Source organism: Leptinotarsa decemlineata, unplaced genomic scaffold (assembly GCF_025532065.1).
Source record: "Leptinotarsa decemlineata unplaced genomic scaffold, Ldec_3_MD MMD2_tig00026336_RagTag_RagTag, whole genome shotgun sequence".
NCBI lineage: Eukaryota > Metazoa > Arthropoda > Insecta > Coleoptera > Chrysomelidae > Leptinotarsa > Leptinotarsa decemlineata.
In genome coordinates this window covers 1,466,895-1,488,919 of record NW_027412692.1, presented here as the reverse complement: position 1 = coordinate 1,488,919, position 22,025 = coordinate 1,466,895, and the positions used below count along the sequence as shown (strand labels likewise).

At 33.9% G+C, this 22,025-nt stretch overlaps 1 protein-coding gene and 1 long non-coding RNA gene across 2 annotated transcripts; one reads left to right on the top strand and one right to left on the bottom strand.

The window, feature by feature from the left end:
- Positions 1-528: 528 nt before the first annotated feature.
- Mdh1 (Malate dehydrogenase 1) lies at positions 529-8,631 on the bottom strand. Its single transcript, XM_023160459.2, has 5 exons — positions 8,427-8,631; positions 7,151-7,429; positions 4,807-5,055; positions 4,207-4,366; positions 529-2,257 (listed from the first exon to the last, which is right to left on the bottom strand). Exons 1-5 carry the CDS (start codon positions 8,427-8,429, stop codon positions 1,950-1,952), a joined length of 999 nt encoding a protein of 332 aa, XP_023016227.1. The 5' UTR covers positions 8,430-8,631; the 3' UTR covers positions 529-1,949.
- A 324-nt stretch (positions 8,632-8,955) lies between these two features.
- Positions 8,956-10,180, top strand: LOC141485827 (uncharacterized). The gene is made up of 2 exons (XR_012467487.1): positions 8,956-9,073; positions 9,678-10,180. It is a non-coding gene; the product is annotated as an uncharacterized lncRNA (long non-coding RNA).
- The last annotated feature ends 11,845 nt before the right edge of the window (positions 10,181-22,025 follow it).

Below are 22,025 nucleotides of genomic sequence, written 5' to 3'. Positions count from 1 at the left end.
CAGATAAATTCTCTCGAGAGACCAGATATGTATTCAGTCTTCGTATTTTCTTCTGATACAATTAATACTTTCTGTAATTGATATTTGAACTTCAAATAAACCGATTATTAATTATACATTTAATGAAAACATCATATATATCTCGAAATTCTCCATGAATATATGAAATTTCTCAATTTTTTAAATTATCATGTAATTCTTAAATTCTGTGCGCCATTGTCGGTGGAGAGGAAATCACAGTCTATCGCAGGTTTGCTCTTTCCCAATCAAGCAACTTCAACATAATCTGTGTCGTAGATATTGGTTTGCCGAGTCCATTTATATTTTACCTCTGTGATAAAATCTCATGCTTGTTCAAGTGCAGTTGATGTTTATTTATCCTTTGAGTTGTTACATTTCAAATTAGTAGAGTTAAATAGGCAGCTTCGAATAATTCGATAAGGAAGTGTCTCATTGGTATACATTTGAAAATTATTGCCTTGTGGTGCTCCTAATGAGTATTTGAGAAGTTTCAATGAACTGAAAAACTATTGTTCAACAGAGATGTATTACATTTTACATGTATAAAGATATATCGAACATATATTACCTACACCTCAACATGTTATATAGAAATAAATCATCGAATATATTCGACACGAAAAAATTCATAGAATTATGGTGATCACAGTAAGTTACATTTTTTCAAGCTAACCACCAATTTATGTCCTAAATTCGAAATGACACAGCACATACTATGTCATTGTTGCTGACTTGCATCGCCAAATATATAAAAAAAAAATGAAAATGGTTATTACCATTTGAAATTTCAATCAATACAATCACCAAATATTCATGTATGTCAAACATACCTAATTCAAAAAGCTTTAAAGAAGCAAACTAAAGAATTAATATAACATAATGTAATAAAAGTTTAATATGCAACAAATAATAAAAAATTTGTTTTCCTTCAACAATGAGTATATCAAATTACATAAAGTATAATTTAAATAGTTGGTTCAAGGTAGTACGGGAACTTAAAATTTTGTCATTTAATCTTCTGAAAACTGGAATTCCGCAAAGAGTTTTCCTTCTCTTTTTCACTTTCACACTTCTCAGGTTGATGAAAATGGTACATGTTATTTTTCAGAGGAACTTCCTTGAACATATTTCACAAAACGAAAAAAGTAATATAATACTCACAAACATATACAAAGCATAGCTAAAAGTCACCCTTCTCATATTATGGATAAAATACTTTTAATAACAGGTCAAAAAGTTCCAGTATTACCTTATAATTTTAAGCCTCAAGGACACCTTTGAAATATTCAATATCTTGAGTTTGATGAAGTATATTTAATATCAAATAAATCGTTATTTGAGAATATTCTTTCATTATGGCATCACTGATCCTACTTGTTTATGAAGATATTCTTCTGACCGGTTTCAGATTTGACCCCATTATCAAGTTTTATACTTATAATGGGGTCAAACCCGAAATCAGTCGTATAAATAAAATCTACCAGTGGTATTTAGACAAAAATGTTTATATTCATTTCATTTAAGTCATTATGAAGTACTTTTTTTAATTATGGCTTGTGTATTCAAGAAGACAATTGTAAAACCAAAAAACTATTGACTGTAGTGTTTCTTCCAATCGATATTAGGATATTTAAATTGAAATATTGGAACATGGCAAATGCTAAAATAAACTTTGGAAAACTGACCTCATGTATAAAAAATAGTCAGTGGGAAATCAATACAGATATGACAGAGTTTAAGTAGTTGTATAATTTTGTTTGATACGATTAGTAAGGCATTCAAAATTTGTTTTCTTGAGAATCATCTACTCAAAAAATTGGTATCAACAAGCAAAAAATCAATATCTAGAATTGCTTTAGAGAAAATATCAAAAAAATATTGCTCAATTAAATTTTTTTCAGTTTGACCCTTTAAAGCTTATTGACTAGTCATGCTTCTATAATAGCGATAGCCTCTAGTCTTTCTTCTTCTAGTTCTTTACCAGTTATGTTCAACATTTTAGTAGCAAAATCGTCAATGGGGAGTCCTTGTACTATTTCCCATTTGCCATTCTTGATAGTGACCGGGAAGGAGAATACAACATCTTTGGGCGCTCCATAGCTGCCGTCACTGACCACTCCCATAGAAACGAAGTGTCCTGGTGCTGTTCCAAGGAACCAATCTCTCATGTGGTCTGAGGCAGCTTTTGCAGCAGACATGGCAGACGACATTTTTCTTGCTGCTATAACCGTTGCACCTAGAAATGAGATACTTGATATAGAAATTAGCACCGAAATAGAGATGGTCCCAGATGGATTCCGTATAACACATTGATTTTTGAGACATGAATCCTTTGACTTTTACAATTGTTATCTGTTACCTATATCGCTTCTTAGCCATTAAAGCAGTTATTCACAGAATCCAATTACCCTCAGTTCTTGGCATACAATTTTAAGATTCACTGGATTGCATGCTTTTGAGAAACCACTATAGATTACATCTCCAAAGCATGCAGTATATACTTTGGAAGTTATTGACCTACTTCTAATGAAGCCATATTGTTCCTTTATGAGAATTTGACTGACTGAATCCTTGATTTCATCACATACTGTTGCATCAAGGATTTTAGGTATAGTACTGAAACTTAATTTTCAGTACTTTTGAAATTTCCGAAGCCTAGAAAAGAGAAAAGGGCTAATAACGGCTATGATAGTTTTAATCGACATCTTTTCAGATATTTGGTATTCCATTTGAATCAGGACCCTTATTGATTTCTAATTTAACTAGCTTGGTTAGTACATTTTTCTGAATGATAGTACAATTATGGACATTGTCTTACATGAATTTCAGTCATCTCATTTCTTTCATATTTATATTGAAAATGTGCAAAGTATCTACATGTAATTTGGTAGCAAAAATAATGTAAATAATTATAGGCCCATTTCGATTCTTCCTATATATGTATATGGTTGGTTGGTCGGTAGCCAGGCGTTTCGACATGGGTGCTTTTTTCACTCACTCGAATTGACTGCCATGTTGGTTGGTGGTTCAAGCCCTAGCCTGTCCGATAAATTTTTACTTGCTATCGTCCAACTCGTGTTAGGAATCACGCATTAAAAGGTAAGACCTCGTTAATCCTTAGCTCGCACAAGTTTCAACTTCTGAGGGTTGTTGTTCGTAGGGGTGCGAAAGCTAGTTAACGGAAAAACAGATGTGGGTGACACAACTACGCTAACCTCTTGGTTGAATTATCATAAATTGAGTTTGAATTCAAAAAAGTATTCTTTAATGTTGATAACCAAGAACAAAATCATGAACATTTTTAGGAACATACATTGGTGAAAGTCTCTGTTAGAATACTCACATTGAGATGTTGAAAAAGAAAATTGGGATTTTTGGAATATCATTTACAGTTTGAAATTTCATTCCGTTGAAATACCATAAATGCGTATATTTCTTTTTGGTACATTAGAATCTACAATATTCAGTTTCAATGTGGAGAACAACTAATTTATCAAAGATAAATCTTCACAAGAGACCTCAAAATTGAATAATAAAATGTATATTCAAATTACCAAGTCGTTAACCTACTTCAAATTTTTTTATACCACATGATCGTTTGGATATTCGGTACATGTTTCAATTTGTTGTTTCATTGATTCTGTTAGAAAAAAATCACGAATATTCGAATTTAAATTTCAATCAAATAAATACGTTCCATGATTATGAAGACGGCAAGAAAAAAACTACTAGTTGAGTCATATCACTCAAAATTTGGGGAGAAATCATTTAGGCTTCAAAATACATGATAATCTTCCAGGGAAACTGAAAATAAATAACAAAAAACAAAATTTAAATCAAAATTAAAAAAGTTTCTATTTTTTCCTCTAATTGAGATTCTCCATATTACAATTTTTGTTTTTAATTGCTGTTTAATTTTAATATGTCAACATTCAAATAATTTAATCAGTATTCAATATTATTATATAATTTCAGATGGATTTTTTCTCTTACTATTAATAAATTTCCAAAATTAATGTTCAAACCTATTATATTCAATGGTGGGAACAAAATATTCATACTTGTTATTAATTATTTCTTTCTATTGTGTCTTCGAGTTGGAAAACATCATGTACAAATTTAGGTACAAATTTTGTACCTGTCTATACTGTCTACTAAATACTGGAAACCCAATAAGGAACTTACCCCTCTTTTGTACAGTTTCAACAAACGTTGATCTGATCCAGTTATCATCCTTTACAGCTTCTGTAGCCTTCAACTGTTTAGAATCGATCTGAACAACGGCATGTGAAGCATCAGGAAATTGTGTGGACGAGTGATTTCCCCAAATTATGAGATTATTCACCTGGAGATAGGAAAAATAAAAATCTTAGAGCTAAGATTTCATTTTCATTTTGAAACTTCTTTAGCCCAACATAATAAAAAAAAAAGTCAAGTTATGCTTGAGGAAGCAATTGTGAAGCAAAACACGTGTCGCGGTTTTTGTAAAACCCTTTATAGTGAAAATCATACAATAAACTGTATTGATTAGTTTTTTAATATGGATTTTCATCAAGTATCGGCCAGTTCTATTCAATTATAAGTTTTTTTGGTGTGATAAAAATGAAATTAATCAGTAACTTACTCATATAACTTTTCCTCAACTCAATTTGAACTATTTTTTTATGAACCAGGCAACAAATATATTACAAGCCACTATAATGTCATACTTAATACAAATAAGAATGAGAATGTGCGACTATACATAACTCTTTAACTCTCAAAATGTTGAGTAGCAATACTCACATTTCCTACTGGAACTCCAATTTTCGCAGCAATCTGCGCCTGAGCTCTATTCTGATCCAATCTGGTCATTGCAGTGAAGTTTTCCCTGGGAATAGATGGTGCGTACTTTGAACAAATCAGAGCATTGGTATTCGCAGGGTTACCAACAACTAGAACCTTAACATCTTTTCTAGCATATTTATCTAAGGCTTCTCCTTGGACCTTGAAGATTTTCACATTTGCTGAGAGGAGATCCTTACGTTCCATGCCCTATCGAAGATATTAATACCTATTAGAATTAGTATTGACAGGAGTAACTCAATCACTGATTATATTTACTAAAATATTCCTATTAATTTATTGAAGGCCAAATCCAATTTTGAAAAATATTGAGTCATAAATTACAAAACTAGAAAAGCCACATGGAGATATTTTTTATAGACGTAATATAAGAGTGGCCTACTGTGAATACTTGGCAACACAAGGCTACACACAATTTTTTTTGGTTCGGTTTGGCAACAATGACATTCTGTAGTCATGACTTAGAGTGTCGTTGAAAGAGTTGCTAAGCTTTCACACTCATGTATAGAAATAACTTATGTTGGGCTTTAGGGCTGTCATATCATTATAATAATCACCTTTGCTAGCGAGACACCAGAAAAAAAATATTGAAAAACACTAGTGTAATTTTGGTAATTGGCAATCCAGGTAGTTGGACATTGAATAATTACAGTTCTACTGTAGTTTTGTTGTCAATGTTTTATCGCAATATTCATGTAATTTGTAAAATCCTCTGTCTAGAGACTTCAACCGTTGAATAAGAGGTGAGAAAATTGAAGCTGGAGATGCACCATATCCCCTGGATGTGGAAAAGTGATTCGTGCTAGGAATCACACGTTAAAAGGTGAGACCTCGTTAGTATTCAACTCGCACAAGTTTCCAATTTTGCGAGGTGTCGTTAGGGGGGGCGACAGCTGGTTAATGAAAAAACAGATTTTTTCATTGGATTCAAAATGTAGCACTAATATACTGGGGAGTAAGTACAATTCATTAAACTTGATTTCTACAAATCATCTTATATAGACATTGTCATTGTCATACATAACAGCATTCGATAGTATGCTTCACAGTCTATTGAAAGCAATTTTCATAGAGAATAAGTTTCATTGAACAAATTGCTATCAACAAGTGTCGAGAGGAGGTGCATATTACTGACTTAATTAAAAAAAAAATTATATAAACAAGCCAGGTCAATTCAATTTCAAAGAACGATAGATAGTAAGCATTATGTGACAATAACCTACTTTGGTGAACCCACTAATAATATAGCTTGATTTTTGAAAAACAAAGATTTGAATGTAGCCTACAAGATTAATAATAATTTGAGCAAATTCATTAGATGCAATAAGAACAAAACTTCAATATAAGATATTTCGGGAGAATATAAGTTGACTTAGGTAGGTCAGTAGCCGGTCGGTTCGACGTGGGTGCTTTGTTCACTCACTCGAATTGTGTTGTGGTCAATGGTTCAAGCCCCGGGCTGAACAATTGATTTTCACTTACTATCGTCCAACTCGTGTTAGGAATCACACGGTAAAAGGTAAGATCTCGTTAATCTTTAGCTCGCACAAGTTTCGACTTCTGAGGGTTGCCATTCATAGGGGTGCGACAGCAACGGAAAAACAGATTTTAAAACAGATTTTTTAAAACCTGCGGTTCTTGTCTCAAAATACATATTGGCTAAGTTGGTAGAATAAAAGAAAATAGTAGTTTTTTAAAAGAGAAGATCAATTCAACATTTGTGAAATGTCTTCTGAAAAAGGAACACGAGTTGGAGTTTTGAAATGCTTAGCAATCAATGGATTTAAGAATTCAGAACTATTGCTCAATTACCAAATAGATGGCAATAATTAATCAATTTGTTCTGTAACTATGAAATTGGTAATCAAGGTACATTTCAATTAAAAAAATATGAGGTCACAGGTAGTTTTGTATGTATGTCCAGTTGAATGAGTTTAATCCTCGGATAACCAAAAATTATTATGTAGTGAATTTATTGGTTAGAAATTTATCAAGTAGTAATGGTCATTAAGATTGAAATACCTATATTATATAAAATCATTCAATAGAAATTGTTATGTTAATACCAAACGTGCCTGAAGAAACTTTTGTGAAACAAGTTGCAGGTTTGTAAACTTTAAAGTGTAAATCTCACAATGAAGTGTTATTTGAATAAGTAAATTTTAAATGAAATTATTAAAAACATTGGTATATCAGTGTTATTATGGTGTAATTAAAACACAAATGAAATTTTTAATCCATTTGTTAGTTCTAGTACACAGAACATTCTCAAAATGGCATTTACCTGTTTTCTAGGCATAGCTCCTACCAGGAAGGCTGCCGAAACATCTGTGAAGGCCACAACTGGATCATCAGTGGGAATAACGCCATGAAGAAGAGGGATAGCACAGTCTGCCAATTCCATTACAACTCCTTCCAAGACTCCCATCATTGGGGGAATATCCAGAAGGTAGAGAATGAGTGGTTGGTTGGGGCCAAAAACATCACCCTTCGCAATCATATAGAGAAGCGAATAAGCAATCTGCCCTGCTGCTCCTGTTACAACTACTTTGATAGGTTCAGACTAAAGAAAAAAAAATATATATTGATTCATATATTGATGTGAAAATATACAGTGATAAAATTCCAGTCAATTACTTCAATCACGGATGACATAATACTAGTCAGTTTGGTCTTAAAGAGAGTTTACTTCAAATGATATAGTTGTTTTATATGTGAATAAGAAATTTGAATTGTACCACAATATTTTGAGGATTGGAGAATTGAAAGTTATTCAAATTTGCTTCAATATGTCTAAATTATTCAATATAATTGCTGTATAGACCTCCATCTAGATCTGCCAAAATCTTCAATTCGACATTTGAACAATTCCTCTCTACTTTCACTGGAAAAAATGTTATCATTGTAGGTGATTTACATACCAACATTCTCTCTAATGATTCAATCAGTGATGAATATTATAATAACCTGAGCGAGGATGATTTGTATTGCTTATAAATAAACCCACATAAATATCTGTCAATTGAAAATCTAGCTTAGATCATATTTTGACCAAGAAGCAAATAAAATATAGACCAATTCTATGTCTCCTTCAGATTGTTTACATTTCAATTAGATAACTCAGAAACGATTTTCAAAGCTTTTCTGAGGAGTTGTCAATTTTATTTTGAAAGTACTCTTAAAAAAATGATGGGTAAAAAACCATCTGGATAATTCAAAATGTTTTTGTTTTTTTTGACTCACAAATAGCTTCTAAGCCAGGCTATTTTTTTTCAACTCATAGAGATTCTTCAACTTTCTAGTTGAGATTTTTACTTCATCATTAACATCATTCTTCTTCTTCAGTACTGGATGAAAGCCCAAATGAAATTATTCTTCAATTAAAAATGGTCGAGGGGTTTTACAATAATCCAATCAATTTGAATTAATTACATCAACTTTAGAAGGCAAGGTTGATGTTAAATCAGTACATTTTTGTCTAAATGTTACATAATCAACTTTCCTTCAATGAAGTAAAACTCAATTTCGATTTTTAACAATGAAATATTATTGCAACTTACCATATTGAATCGGTTAATATGCAAAAAGAATGAATCGCCCAATGAGATATATGTATCTGAATTCAAATAAAAGTTCTTCAGATAACTTGAATAAGAATATGAGGATGAGAGCTGACTCGAAGATCGGACGAGGGTAAAGTCGATCAGGACGTCCTATGACCTCTAAACTCTTATCTAAATTGATATTCGAAAATCATACCATAACCACAAAAAATGAACAGTTGGCAACAAAAGCGAAATGTAGCAACGGAGGTGAAATTCTGATAGGCCCTATCTTAGAACATAAGACTTTATGTTGACTACCGATGACGTCATTTGAATTCAAATGTATTCTAAAAGTAACCAGAAATGTGGTAACTGGTTAAATATGAAACACGGTTTTCTCAAAACTGGTGAACCAAATGTCAAAATACTAACCGACTTTTGTTGTGATGAGAATTGACCTTAATAAAGTGATGCGACCCTATTGTTGCCAACTGCGGTGAAATAATGACAAATGACATTTGACAATTTGACATTTGCTAATAAATAACCTATCTTTCCGTTTCCGAGTTTGCATTTTCATTTTTGGTTTTGTATTTTGGTCTTGTATTTTGTCTTTGTAGATTTGTAGATGTGCTTGCTGTGTGCTTATTTTTGCTGTGAAGGTAAAACATATAGTTTTGCATTTTGCACAAGATCACTGTATCATTAAATCAAAAGTTGATGCAGCTATGAAGAAGAAGTTAATGGGGAAGTTGGTAATGAACAAAAGACTTCTCGTTCATGTATGGGAGGTTTTGCTGGCAGATGCAAACATATATCTGCTATCTTATATCAAATCTTGGACTTCATACGGGTAGAAAAATCTTTCATTTATTTTGGTGAGAGTGATTCTGTCTCTATATCCCAACCAAGAACATGGGGAACGGGTTCAGAAAGAATGGTGATGAATAAGCCATTTGAAGAAATAAACTTCAGAGAACCCGATCCTTTGAAAAAGTAAAAATGCACCTCAGACAATCTTAATAGACAAAGAATGATACTGAATAAAAATTTAGAAGTCAAAATAGATAGAGCACAAATTGAGGTTTCATCTAAAACTCTTAATGATAATAATTATAATGTTTTTAGTGAAATCCTTAAAAGTAATAACTTTCAATCAGAAGTGATTTCTTTTGAAAACTGGTAATCAATATTGTTGAAGACACAAGAAAAATAAATGATCTATTCCTTCCAATTGAAATAAAATGGGCCAATGATTATTTACAGATCGTTATACTGAGAAAACTTCAGGATTTGCATCTTATCAACAAGGTTTCAATTTCAATAGAAAATGCAAAAAAATTAGAGAAGGATACGAGATGTCAAACTTCATAAAAAGAGGCACGTAGAGCGGTCAAAGAGAATAATGTCCTCCAAGTTTTCAGAAATTTTGAAAAGATCAACACCAGTAAATGAGAAACTGATTTCCAGAATATAGCCGAAAAGGGATTTCCAGTCGTTTCGAGTGAAAAAGTACCATTCATGGAAAAAAATATCAATTTAAAAAAAATCATACCTAGACATTTTATACAAATCCAGGGACAATTGGCCTTATCAGGCTTGGATCACTGCGACCTGTTTGTTGACAGTGGTCAAGAAAATGACTTTTCCATACAAAGGATAAAATTTGAGGAAAACCTTTGGGTGAATGAATATTTGCCAAAATTAATCTGTTTTTATTTTGAGAACTATGAAAAATTTTTAAATATAAAATAACATTTTTGAACTATGTACTGTTTTCTATTTCAGCATTTTTTCATTCATGTCCTTTCAAAAAAAATTGCACCAAGTTTCTTGTAGTAGTGCAACTAGCAACTGATTCCTTTGGCAGGTATTATATACTAAAGTACATAAGATGTTTTTTTGACTAATTTGTTTTAATTTGGTATAAATTCAAGTAGTATCTGTCAGAACTGTAGCCTGGGAGGGAGCAACAGAACATTTGCACATATTTCTACAAAGCTGGCTTTTTGCCAATTTGTTGTTTCAATGTAACAAGTAAATAAAATGAGAGTCTACTACTCCAATGATGTTGCGTTCATATGCAGTGAGTTTCAAAAGTTTACACCATTTGGAAACTTCGTTACTATCGATTTGTCAGAAAATTTTATTCTTCATAAAAATTGATGCATTGCAGAATGATTGCATATGAGTTGTCAAAATTTTAAATTTCCAAACAGTGTACAAGGTAGAACAAGTATGGAAAATACTCTGTGAAAGTTTCTGGAAAGTAAACGATATTATTCAGTATTCTCTTGTCAAATCATGTATGACTCTGAACAAATTATGAGTAACTATAAATCCAAGGATAGGCGAAATGATTAATTGCCTGACTTTTACTGAATGGTAAATTGACGATATTAATTTGGCGATAAAACTTTGACGATAAAACTTATTACTTCCACCGCTCGTAGAAATAATGCACGGGAAGTAAAAAAATAAGGAATTGCTACGCATAAGAATTGCTATCATGTACGAAGTTAGTACCACTGGTATAGATTGAAAAGTCTGGCAATAACAAACTCTTACCGTTTTTCAGATCTCCAAATCCACTAAACGAAAATAACACATTGTTACATTTCGTTCATCAGTTGTGTTGTTTCTCTTTGATTCAATTCACATTTTTCACAAACGTAAAGCTAGATAAATACCCGAGTTCTCCTTCACGTCAAAGTAAATTCCTTAAGTATTATTGAGTTGAATCCCAGTGAATAAAAGATGAAAAAGAAACAAGAACTAAGCCAAGAGACAGGAAAATTCTATTAGAGTTCGGGAAGTTTTAAAAAGACCAATTACGGAAAGTACTTCGTATCCGGATAATTTATCGGATTTGATACCTACCTTGAAATTTTCTTTGATGCATATACGGTTTAATGATGAATGTACTCGTAGTCGTTCAAAAATAGGTATCGAGGGGCAAAGTGTATAAAATGATCGAATACTAATCAAAAACCATTTTTGGGATTTTGCTATTTCGGATTTAGAGTAAAGTTATTTTATTTCGCATATTATTTTCGGCAAACCGTTCAATTTGATAAAATCATGAGTTTTTTATACATTTTGGACTGAACACATTTCAAGTAATCTTATAATTATTCAAGTATCCATATCAAGGGACTGCATAAAAATGATAGTTATTTCCGCCACTTTGGATGGTCTGCCACATATATTGGATGACGTCAATTTATTTTTCGAATTCTCAAATCTCTCATTTGATACTCATATCATATATTTGCAGAGAAAATAACTAGTCCCGTATCCACATCTTCAACATATTTTATTCAAAATGAATTTCTTTTGGATACAGCCAAACCGACTGTATAGTTTTCAGAAGAGTTAATACCTTCATTGTTTCAGAGTTTGTGAACATGGGCCCTGGAAAAGTTATATTTTTCATCATGTACAGAGTGGGCCAAATTAGACCCTTTAAAAAAACTTCTGTTTTTAAACTAGATAAGATGAAAACTTATGGCTGTGTTTGTGAATAAAATTTTATGACAAAGTTATTGGTGAAAACCGCATATCGATATCTATCATCGTTTCTGAGTTACGGCATGTTTTTCGAAAATTTGCTATAATTTTTTTCCTGTCAAAAATTTTTTGTTTCCATGAAAACATTCCATGGTGTAAAAAAACTTAATTTTTCTAAGGAGATATCAATAGTAATTGATGGAAAACAATTTTTTCAATGAGACAACCTGTTTATTCCTGCATATTTCAATAGAGATTAAAATTACCTTTTCAAAAATTAGCACGCTTGATGTTTTGATACAGTCATCTTTAAAATACAGGGTGTTTAGGTTTTTTCATGTAGACTTTGAAACGCACACTTTGATCAAGCAGGCTTTGGACGACGCGGCGATAAAACAGAAAGAAATTGTTCAATAGTAGCTATCAAATGTTGAAAAAGCTTTCCACAGTCACAACCAGTACTTGCACTTCCCTACATCAGAGGATTGTCGGAAAAGATATGAAGAATTGGTTCCAAGTACAACATCAGAACCTGCTTGAGATACGGAAACACTATCCGTAGCAGCCTCACGAAAACAAGGCCACCAAACGAAAACTGCGATTCCAAGAATTGCATTTACCTACCGGATAACCTGCGAGTACGGGAAATCCTATATCGGTGAAACTAAGAGGCCAGTGAATGTTCGCATGGCCGAGCACAAGAAACACACACAGTGAGGGGAAACCAGCAAATCAGGAATAGCAGAGCATGTTTGGACCCATCAACATAACATCGAATGGTCCCAAGCTGAGATCATACACAAAGAGGAACATTGGTTTAGGAGGAAATTGAAGGAAGTCGCATACATGCTATCCAACAATATATTCAGCCAAGCTAGCATAGAGGTACACAGCATATGGAAACCCATAATCAAGCGAAAAATGGCCAACTCCCGCAAAACAGTCATCTCCCACTAAACCAGTGAACGGAAAAAGGAAAGCAGAGATAAGTGAAAGTACTCAAATGACCTATAAATAGTCAGCTCACAGAGGAATCGGTCCAGTCATCACCCGAAGACCATTGTGGATACCTTACAATCGAAACGTCGTGAATTAACTTGGCTTGGAATCTCTTAACTTTTTAATTTTGATTGTATTTATATTTTTTCAATATGTTTTATTTTTACTTGTATTTTACTTCACTAATTTTCATTTCAGGTTTTTGCTTAATATAATTGTTTTTTCAGCTATTCATTTTTATTCCTCTTCTTTAATTTTTTAATTCTTCTTTTTAGTTATTTCAGGGATTTCAAATCATTTTATATAATATTAGACAATGGAAGTCCGAACTGATGAAATGCTGTCATTCTTGGCTCACTGCGCTTGCTCAGGGCACATGATTCTCGGATTCAATGATCACTTACCCCACGGTGTGGGGAGTGGTCATTGGTTGATAATGCTAGCGCGCCCTTCCGAATGTATCGGGGCTTCGGCGGGCCAACTGTTGAGTCCTTGGTTGGCTATCCTATTATTACCAAAATTTGCAGCCAAAAAATTTATGACAATTGCAGTGTGGTGAGGCGAAGCCCCGTCTTGTTGAAAATATATTTTTCTGAGCTCCATTCGTGGCAATTCATCTACAATATTTTGCCTTGAAATTTCTAAATACTTCTGAGGTGTGAGAGTGCCATAATTGATTATCGGGCCGATAATTCTACTCCTGAAAACACACTAAATCCAAATATTCCTTGACTTATCTGCTCCACAATAGAGTAAAGATTTTGTTGTGTCCAAGTATGAGAATTGCAGCAGTATAAGTATGAGTATATAAGAATTGTAGCGTCTGTCCAAACACAATTTAACGAAAAATCACGCACTTGGTTACAACTTTCCAGGAATCACTGGTAAAAAGCCATCCGGTGTTCAAAATCTCCTGGCGTGAGTTGATGAACTCTTCTTTACCTGTATGGCTTGAATTCGTGTTTTTTTCAAAATCCTCCTAACGTTATTTCCTGACGTTTCGCTGACGCGAGTGTCTAGCTTCTTCTCAGTTTATCTCCGATGACTGTATATTACGGCTGCGTTAAGCGTTTTTCTGTTGATTCAGATAGTTTGGTGTGCTAATACCCGTACCTAGATTAGGTAAATTGACAATATCATTCTTCGACCCTTCTCTATCTGCCATTACGCTGTTTGCTATTATTGAACTTCTTAGAATGGAATTCCTTCTTCTTTTCCATTGAAATTATCTGTGTGTTTGTGGATCTCTATTGCCTCCCACACTGGTCGGCTATGGTTCCGTGTTTTCGAACAGAATCCTGTGGTTTCCTTCACTGAGTGTGTGTTCTATCACAGCTGACGTGTCCATTTGGCCTAGTCTGCAGTTTCTTTAATGCTCCTTTAGCCCTGTTCCCATGGGTCTTTTGGTGGTGTATACCTTCCCACAAGTGCACGGTATGCGATATACCCCTGCTGCTGATAGTGGGTTTTTTGTCTTTAGTCGACCCGAGGCTTTGCTGTATCTTCTTAATGAGTGTCAAAACCGTTTAAATGTTGTGTTTCCCTAAAAGTTTTCCAATTATGTCTGTGACCCTAGATATATATGGTAGATACTCACGTGCAACCATCTGAGCCTCTTCCCCATTTTGAACCGTGAAACTCTTCAGTTTCATGGCCTTGTTGATCTCAGGTACATTGTATAAATTCGATCTCAAGATCACTTGGAGATGTTCCAGTTCTTCCTCTAGATGCTCTGGTTCACATATTCTTCGGGTCCGTTCAGTTATAGTAGATTAGATTAGATTAATATGGGGCTTCTGTGCTAAACAGCCACTACACTACGACCTTTGCAGGTCTATTGTATGCATGTTGTCATGTATGCTAGAGTTTCTTGTCTAGGCCCGTCCTTGTAACTAGACTCCATAGGCCAGACCTCAAGTTCCCAATATATTGAGAGGGTTGTGGTTTTTCCTCCTCTAATGTTGCAAACCTTATCCTTGACAGACAGTCGCAATATCATAGTATGTGTACGGAGGTTTCCTCATCCTCTTGGCAAAGCCTGCATAGGGCTGTGTCTACCAGTCCGATGTTGTTCATGTGTTTGTTGAGTCTACAGTGTTCCGTCAATAGCCCCACCAGAACTTTAGTTGATCGCCTATTCAGACTTAATAGGAACTCCGTGAATTTTGGCAATGGCTTTTTAATGAACTTTTGGCCTGTCTCATACCCGGCGCCTTATTCCACAATTTTTGAGATTGTTTTTCCTTCCAGTTGTTGTTACAAGTTTTTCGCAGCGCTTTTGCTGTACCACAAAAGGGTTCTGGGCCAATGGAGGAGCACCGTGCTCCTTCTCCTCTTCGTTGCCCTTGTATCCTGTGTGTCCTGGTACCCAGGATAATGACAGTTTGTTTTGACTAACTAATTCTTGTAGCTTTTCTAGGCAGTTCCAGACCAGTTTGGAATTGACCTGCATGGAGCTAATTGCTTTTATAGCTGCTTGGCTATCAGAGTATATTGCAATAGTCTTTTCCTTAAACTCTTGCCTTAGTAACTCTTCTGCGCAGTGACGTATTGCTGCCGTTTCTGCCTGAAATATGATCACTTTTTTACCTGAGCTTAGTGAGACTTTTGTCTTTGGTTTAGTTAGGTTACAGTAGACATCACTCTTCTCTTTTGACTAGGATGGTAGTTTGATAGTGTGTGCAGGTACCTATCCGTGTGCATGGGTTGTCAGCACTTTCAAAGTTAGTCTAGCTCTCTAGAATTTCCAAAAATCGACGGCCTTCAATCCCGAATAAAAATAGTGACACTAAAAACCTCGGCCGCTAAAGCTTTAGCCATTTTTCATGTTTTAATTCGAAAACTTCTATAGTTCGTTCAGTATTGTCTGAGAGTAAAAGAATTTCAAGAATGCAAACATGTCGCTACATCAAAGAAAGCAACACAGTCGTCTCAAGCAAATAGCACTGCAATTCACCCACAAAATCATTGAGATATGTCTACCCTCTATATCTCCTGAGGACGCCGCTAACAAGCCATTAAAATAGGGATATGTGACAAAGAACGCGAAAACACTGACAAAGAATGCAAAAATACCGCCAAAAGAACCGCTCGATATTTTATCTGATATTACGTTTAAGATAATATTAATAGGCGTTGGACTGGGGGTATTAATATAAATTTTCCATTGATACATTCTGTATGATGGGAAGATAATTGAAATATGGTAAAAACTAATTTTGTTTGAATATTTCATTTTGGGAAGGACAATTTATATTTGAAATAGTTTTTTATTATTTAGAATTGTTACCTTCTACAGATCTATAAAATAATCAGAATAATAAATTCACAAATAAATACAAATGTAGAAAGGGCAAAAAGTTACTGCATTTGATAAATTAGCTTTATGGAAAAAAAAAACAAATTTGTCGTTAACTTGAATTTAAAAATTATTGCATATTAAAAGAAATATGTATCATCTTGTGACGTTTTAAAGACACTATACATTTTATTTATCCAACCTATTCAAATCAAAACATTATAATTTGTAGTTATGATTCGTCTTCTGATGTAAATAAATTTGATATTATTATTATCATCGACACTGATAATATCAAATTGATCGTCGGTATGATAATGAAGATGGATAAAGTATTCGAAACATCACCAGATAAGTATACAAATAGAATAGATTTTCGCGGTTAGACATTTGAACTTCTGATTTCGAGTTGAACCGCGTTCAAAATTTTGATTTGTTCGACGTTTTGACTTCGATTTTGACATTTTCAGGGTAGAAAAGTGTGACTGCATTGAGAGATACACTTTACATATTCTTATTGGTTTGGAAATGAAGATTCATATTCCTTATTGGATTTTATAGTTGATTCAGAAACAATTTTATAGATTTAATGGGAATACTTACTTCGAATAAGACATTGCGATAATTTTTATCTGAAAAAAGTCTACAGAGATTCGTTGAGTGATTCTTCACTGGATGAATCAGTTCCATTAGGATTGATGACAACTGGAATAATTTTTTCTGATAATGAGTCTATGCGATCATCCAGATCCCACATCTCTGCTTCGATTCTGATTGTTTTGTGGATACATTTTTCCCAAGCTTTTTGGTCGACTGTTTTCAGAGCAGTGTATAGGTATTTCTTTACTTCACACAGCTTGACTGTCTTCTTATTCCTTATGATGAATCCTTTAACTTGAGTCCAAACCACCTCTATTGAATTTCATTTACAGTGATAAGGCGGCAACCGAAGAACCGACATTATTTTAGTCTTCGCCATCTCATCGGTGACATGCCTGACGAATTTTGACTTATGACGTTTAGCCAAGTTGAGGAGCACCGCTTTTAATATGGTCGATTCAAAAGATATAGCTTTCATTTGTAAACACTCAGTAATATCTACTTTCTTCCAACACGACGTCGGCAGCTTCTCGACTCGTCTACTGTGGTAACTTGCGTTATCCATTACTATTACGGATCCCTGCGGAAGTTCTCCTAGTATGTTTTTAAACCATTCTTCGAATACTGTGGCATCAATTTGTTGATTTTTCCATTTGATCGATTCTAACACCATCAATCCATCTTTCATGAATACTTCACTGCTGCCTATGTGAGTGATGATAAGACGACGACCTTTTCCAACTGGAATTTTCAAACCAGTGGACCAACCTTCCATAAAGGCTTGTCTTCCACATTTGATGTTCTGATCTTGTCAAACCTTCGAGACGGCATGAACCCCATTGACCTATGTTTCATCCAAATAAAAAATAGATTTACCTTTATTTCTCTTCAATAGTTTCTTCCTCATTCAACAATCTCTGATTTTTCTATTAACATGCTTTTTCTATCTTGCTTTCCAAAAGTGAAATTCAGCTCATGTAATATCTTCCATAATCGAGTTCTTCTTATATCAGTAAAAAAACTGTCTTCACGAATAACAGACAAAACTTTATTTAATGTAGGTATTTCGTTTTTTATTCTTCTTCACTTCTTCATCGATAACCAAACACTTTCTACCAGTGGATACTTTCAGCTCGAAAATGTTATTGTTTTCCTTGAGTTCCTTGATAATTCAGAAAATTGTCCATCTATTGACATCGGTCATATTCGCGCATTTTTGCTCTACTTCCTCCTTACTTTTCATTTCGGGCGGATATTGTATTCATAAAGAATTATATACATTCATAACAATTGTTTTTCCATTTATATTTAATGGTGACAATTTCGGACGCTTCACGATTCCCGAACAACTAGCTTCCATGTTGTATAGCTGTTTATTCAACGCGCTCTCGAAGTAAACTGAAGAATATCACGAATAATTTCGCTGAAAAGCCAAGTCGGTCTTATTGATGGGTGCGATGTGTCTGTTGACAGTATAATTCAAAGGAATATCTATTTATACCGCCTTTAAAAAAACAATGTTTTTTCAATCCCCTTCAACTAAATACCTATTTGTTGGAGAATGTCTTGGTTACTACTGGACATATTTTAACATTTGTCATAGTAGATTTGTTATTTTGTTTGTTATGAATGATACCTTTCAAGATTAAATATTGTATTTTCGTCGTATAAATTCATTTATTCGTTGAGAGTAAATAATTTGAATGCAGTATGCCTATGGCACTGATATATATCTATACTATATATATACTAATTATATATAATATACCATATATATATATATATATATATATATATATATATATATATATATATATATATTCTATCATTATTTCAAACCTTCTTGGTGAAAAGTTAATATCGCAAACACTAAGCACAATATTTGTGACTAGTATGACTATATCATCATCCACTGAGGCCTACAATGAAAAATATTCATTCATTATGATATATAACCTCATAAATTTCTGGACGAAATGGATATCAAGAATTTTTTTTGTTATGCCTATTTCTGGTAGAATGGATATAGCTGACAGTGATTGATCGTCTGCCATTCCAATCTTTGTTGTTGACGCTTGGAGAGAATTCAATATCCGACAAAGGAAAGGAGTGCATCTCAGCTCAAAGTGTTATTGGTTACGATAAGGAATGAGTGATGGAATGAAGTGGGTTATTGAGTTTTTTGTGATGAGAAATGAGGTTGAGTTAGTTGCTCTAAAATTTAACTGCTACATGTAATTAGTAGAAACATATTTTAAAAACTGTATTGTATTTTATGTGAGAACACTCAGTGATCGACCAATAGATAAACACATTTACCCAGTGAGTTTTTCGATTAATTATAGGTCGTATAGTCCACTTCACTATTAAAAAAACTTTTTTTAGAATCTACACCGGAAACGATTTTATCTTCACGAACTTTATTAAAAAAAACAGTAGCCTTTTCGTAGTGAAGAACATAATTATACCCCAGTTTGTTATTCACTACGAAAAAGCTACTGTGATAACGAAATAAAAAAAAAGTTTGTGAAGATTAAACAGTTTCAACGTTTGTTTGAAGGTGATTGACAATGTTTCACGATGAATTTCACTAGTTTGGACTTCCATTGTCTACTATATAAAATGATTTGAAATCCCTGAAACAACTAAAAAAGAAGAATTGAAAATGAATAGCTGAAAATAACAATTATATTAACTAAAATAAACCTGAAATGAAATAATAGTGAAATAAAATACAAGTAAAAATAGAACAATTGAATAAATGAAAATAAAGAAATGAAAAAAGAAAATAAAAATGAAAAGTGAAGAGATTCCAAGTCACGTTAGTTCACGACGTTTCGATTTGTTAGTATGTATCTACAATCGTCTTCGGGTGATGACTGGACTGATTCCTCCGAGAGGTGACTATTTATAGGTCGTTCGAGTACTTTCACTTATCCCCGCTTTCCATTTTCCGGTTCACTGGTTCCGTGGGAGATGACCGTTTTGGCGGGAGTTGGCCATTTTTCGCTTGATGGTGGGTTTCCATATGTTGCGTATTTCTACGCTGGCTTGGCTGAATACGTTGTTGGACAACATGTATGCGGCTTCCTTGAATTTTCTCCTAAACCAATGTTCCTCTCTGTGCAAGATCTCAGCTTGGGACCACTCGATGTTGTGTTGATGGGTCCAAACATGGTCTGCTATTCCTGATTTGCTGGTTTCCCCTTGCTGTGTGTGTTTCTTGTGCTCGGCAATGCGAACATTCAATGGCCTCTTAGTTTCATCAATATAGGATTTTCCGCACTCACAGGGTATCCGGTAAATGCAATTCTTGGAATCGCAGTCCGCGTTTGGTGGCCTGGTTTTCGTGAGGCTGCTACGGATAGTGTTACCGGATCTGAAGCAGGTTCTGATGTTGTACTTGTAACCAATTCTTCTTATCCTCTCCAATAATCCTCTGATGTAGGGAAGTGCAAGCACTGGTTGTGACGGCTTCTCTTCCTGGCAAGGCTTCTGCTGTCTTCTAGCCAAAGTATTTTCTACCATCGCTTTGGAGTAGCCATTCCGTTGAAGATCATTTTTGATGATGTCTAGTTCCTTCTCGAGACCTTCCTTCGTATTACTGTAATACGTAGCAGCCTCACGAAAACCAGGCCACCAAACGCGGACTGCGATTCCAAGAATTGCGTTAGTTGTTTCGGGGATTTCATATCATTTTATATAGTAGACAATGGAAGTCCGAACTAGTGAAATTTAAACAGTTTAGTTTCACAAACTACACTAGAAACGATTTGATCATCATAAACTTTATTTTTAAAAAAATCATGACATATTTTGCTATCATAGTAGTACCATACTGGGGAATAAGTATGTTATTCACTACGAAAAAGGTACTGTGATAGGGAAACATGTCGTTAAGTTTGTTGAGATGAAACAGTTTCGTTTCACAAACTAAACTAGAAACATTTTGATCTTCACAAACTCTATTTAAAAAAATTCCACGACATCTTTTGCTATCATAGTAGCTTTTTCGTAGTGAATAACATACTTATACCCGAGTATGTTATTCGCTACCCCAGTATGTTTCGCAAAGAAACATGTGAAATTTAAATAAATAAAGTTTGTGAAGATAAAACAGGTTTGTTTCACAAACTATACTAACCGATTTGATCTTCACACACTCTATATGAAAAAATCACGACATGTTTCGCTATCATAGTAGTGAATAACACACTTATACCTCAGTATGTTATTCACTACGGAAAAGCTACTGTGATAGCGAAACATGTTGTGAAATTAAAAAAAATAAAGTTCGTAAAGATAAAACAGTTTTGTTTCACAAACTAAACTAGAAACGTTTTGATCTTCACAAGCTCTATTCGAAAAAAATCACGACATGTTTTGCTATCATAGTAGCTTTCTGGTAGTGAATAACAAACTTATACCCCCGTATGTTATTTACTACGAAAAAACTACTGTGATAGCGAAAAATGTCGTGAAATTTAAATAAATAAAGGTTGTGAAGATGAAAGAGTCTCGTTTCACAAACTACACAAGAACCGATTTGATCTTCACAAACTATGTATAAAAAAAGTCACGACATGTTTCGCTATCATAGTAGCTTTTTCGTAGGTCAATAGTATTCAGTAACATACCTACTGGTGTATGAGTAGGGGAAGGATAGATAAAGTGGCCCAGGTAGGTAAAGTGGTCACCTTCTTTTTCCGTCCGAACCAATAATAGCTATCTGTCAAAGACATATGGAAATAATTCATTGGTTGACGCCATATTAATTGATTAATCATCATCTTCATCTTCATCACGAACGAGTCTCTGTGATCAGCTGTGATGGCGTCATGGCAACAGAATTCAGAGTGGGGACGGAGTGAGAGAGTAATAGATAGAGAAAAAGTGAATAGACAAAAGAGGAATAGAAACTCGGAGAGGGAAATATAGGTATCACACAGCTGCACGCATTGAACTTAATCGACGAATTTTTGTTATTTCGGCTTGCGGAAATCGTCAGATTATATATTTTTCGTTATCCTTGAATTATTTCCTTCAAAATAAAAAAAAATTTGCTACGCTCGAGAATGTCGAAATGACGTTATTTTTTTACAACTTTGCTGCCCTTCCCATTCTTTACGTCACTCTCAACTTGTCAGATTACGCGCTCGAGGATTTCTGATGATCAATTTTTTTTACTAATTTGATCCTTTATGCCT

What these genes read in the sequence shown, in the direction of transcription:
- Mdh1 (XM_023160459.2), bottom strand. An exon ending in TTGGAGTTCCAGTAGGAAAT is followed by an intron (nt 4,367 to 4,806) that starts GTGAGTATTGCT and finishes TCCTATCTCCAG; the next exon opens with GTGAATAATCTCATAATTTG. An exon ending in TGAAACTGTACAAAAGAGGG is followed by an intron (nt 2,258 to 4,206) that starts GTAAGTTCCTTA and finishes TCTCATTTCTAG; the next exon opens with GTGCAACGGTTATAGCAGCA.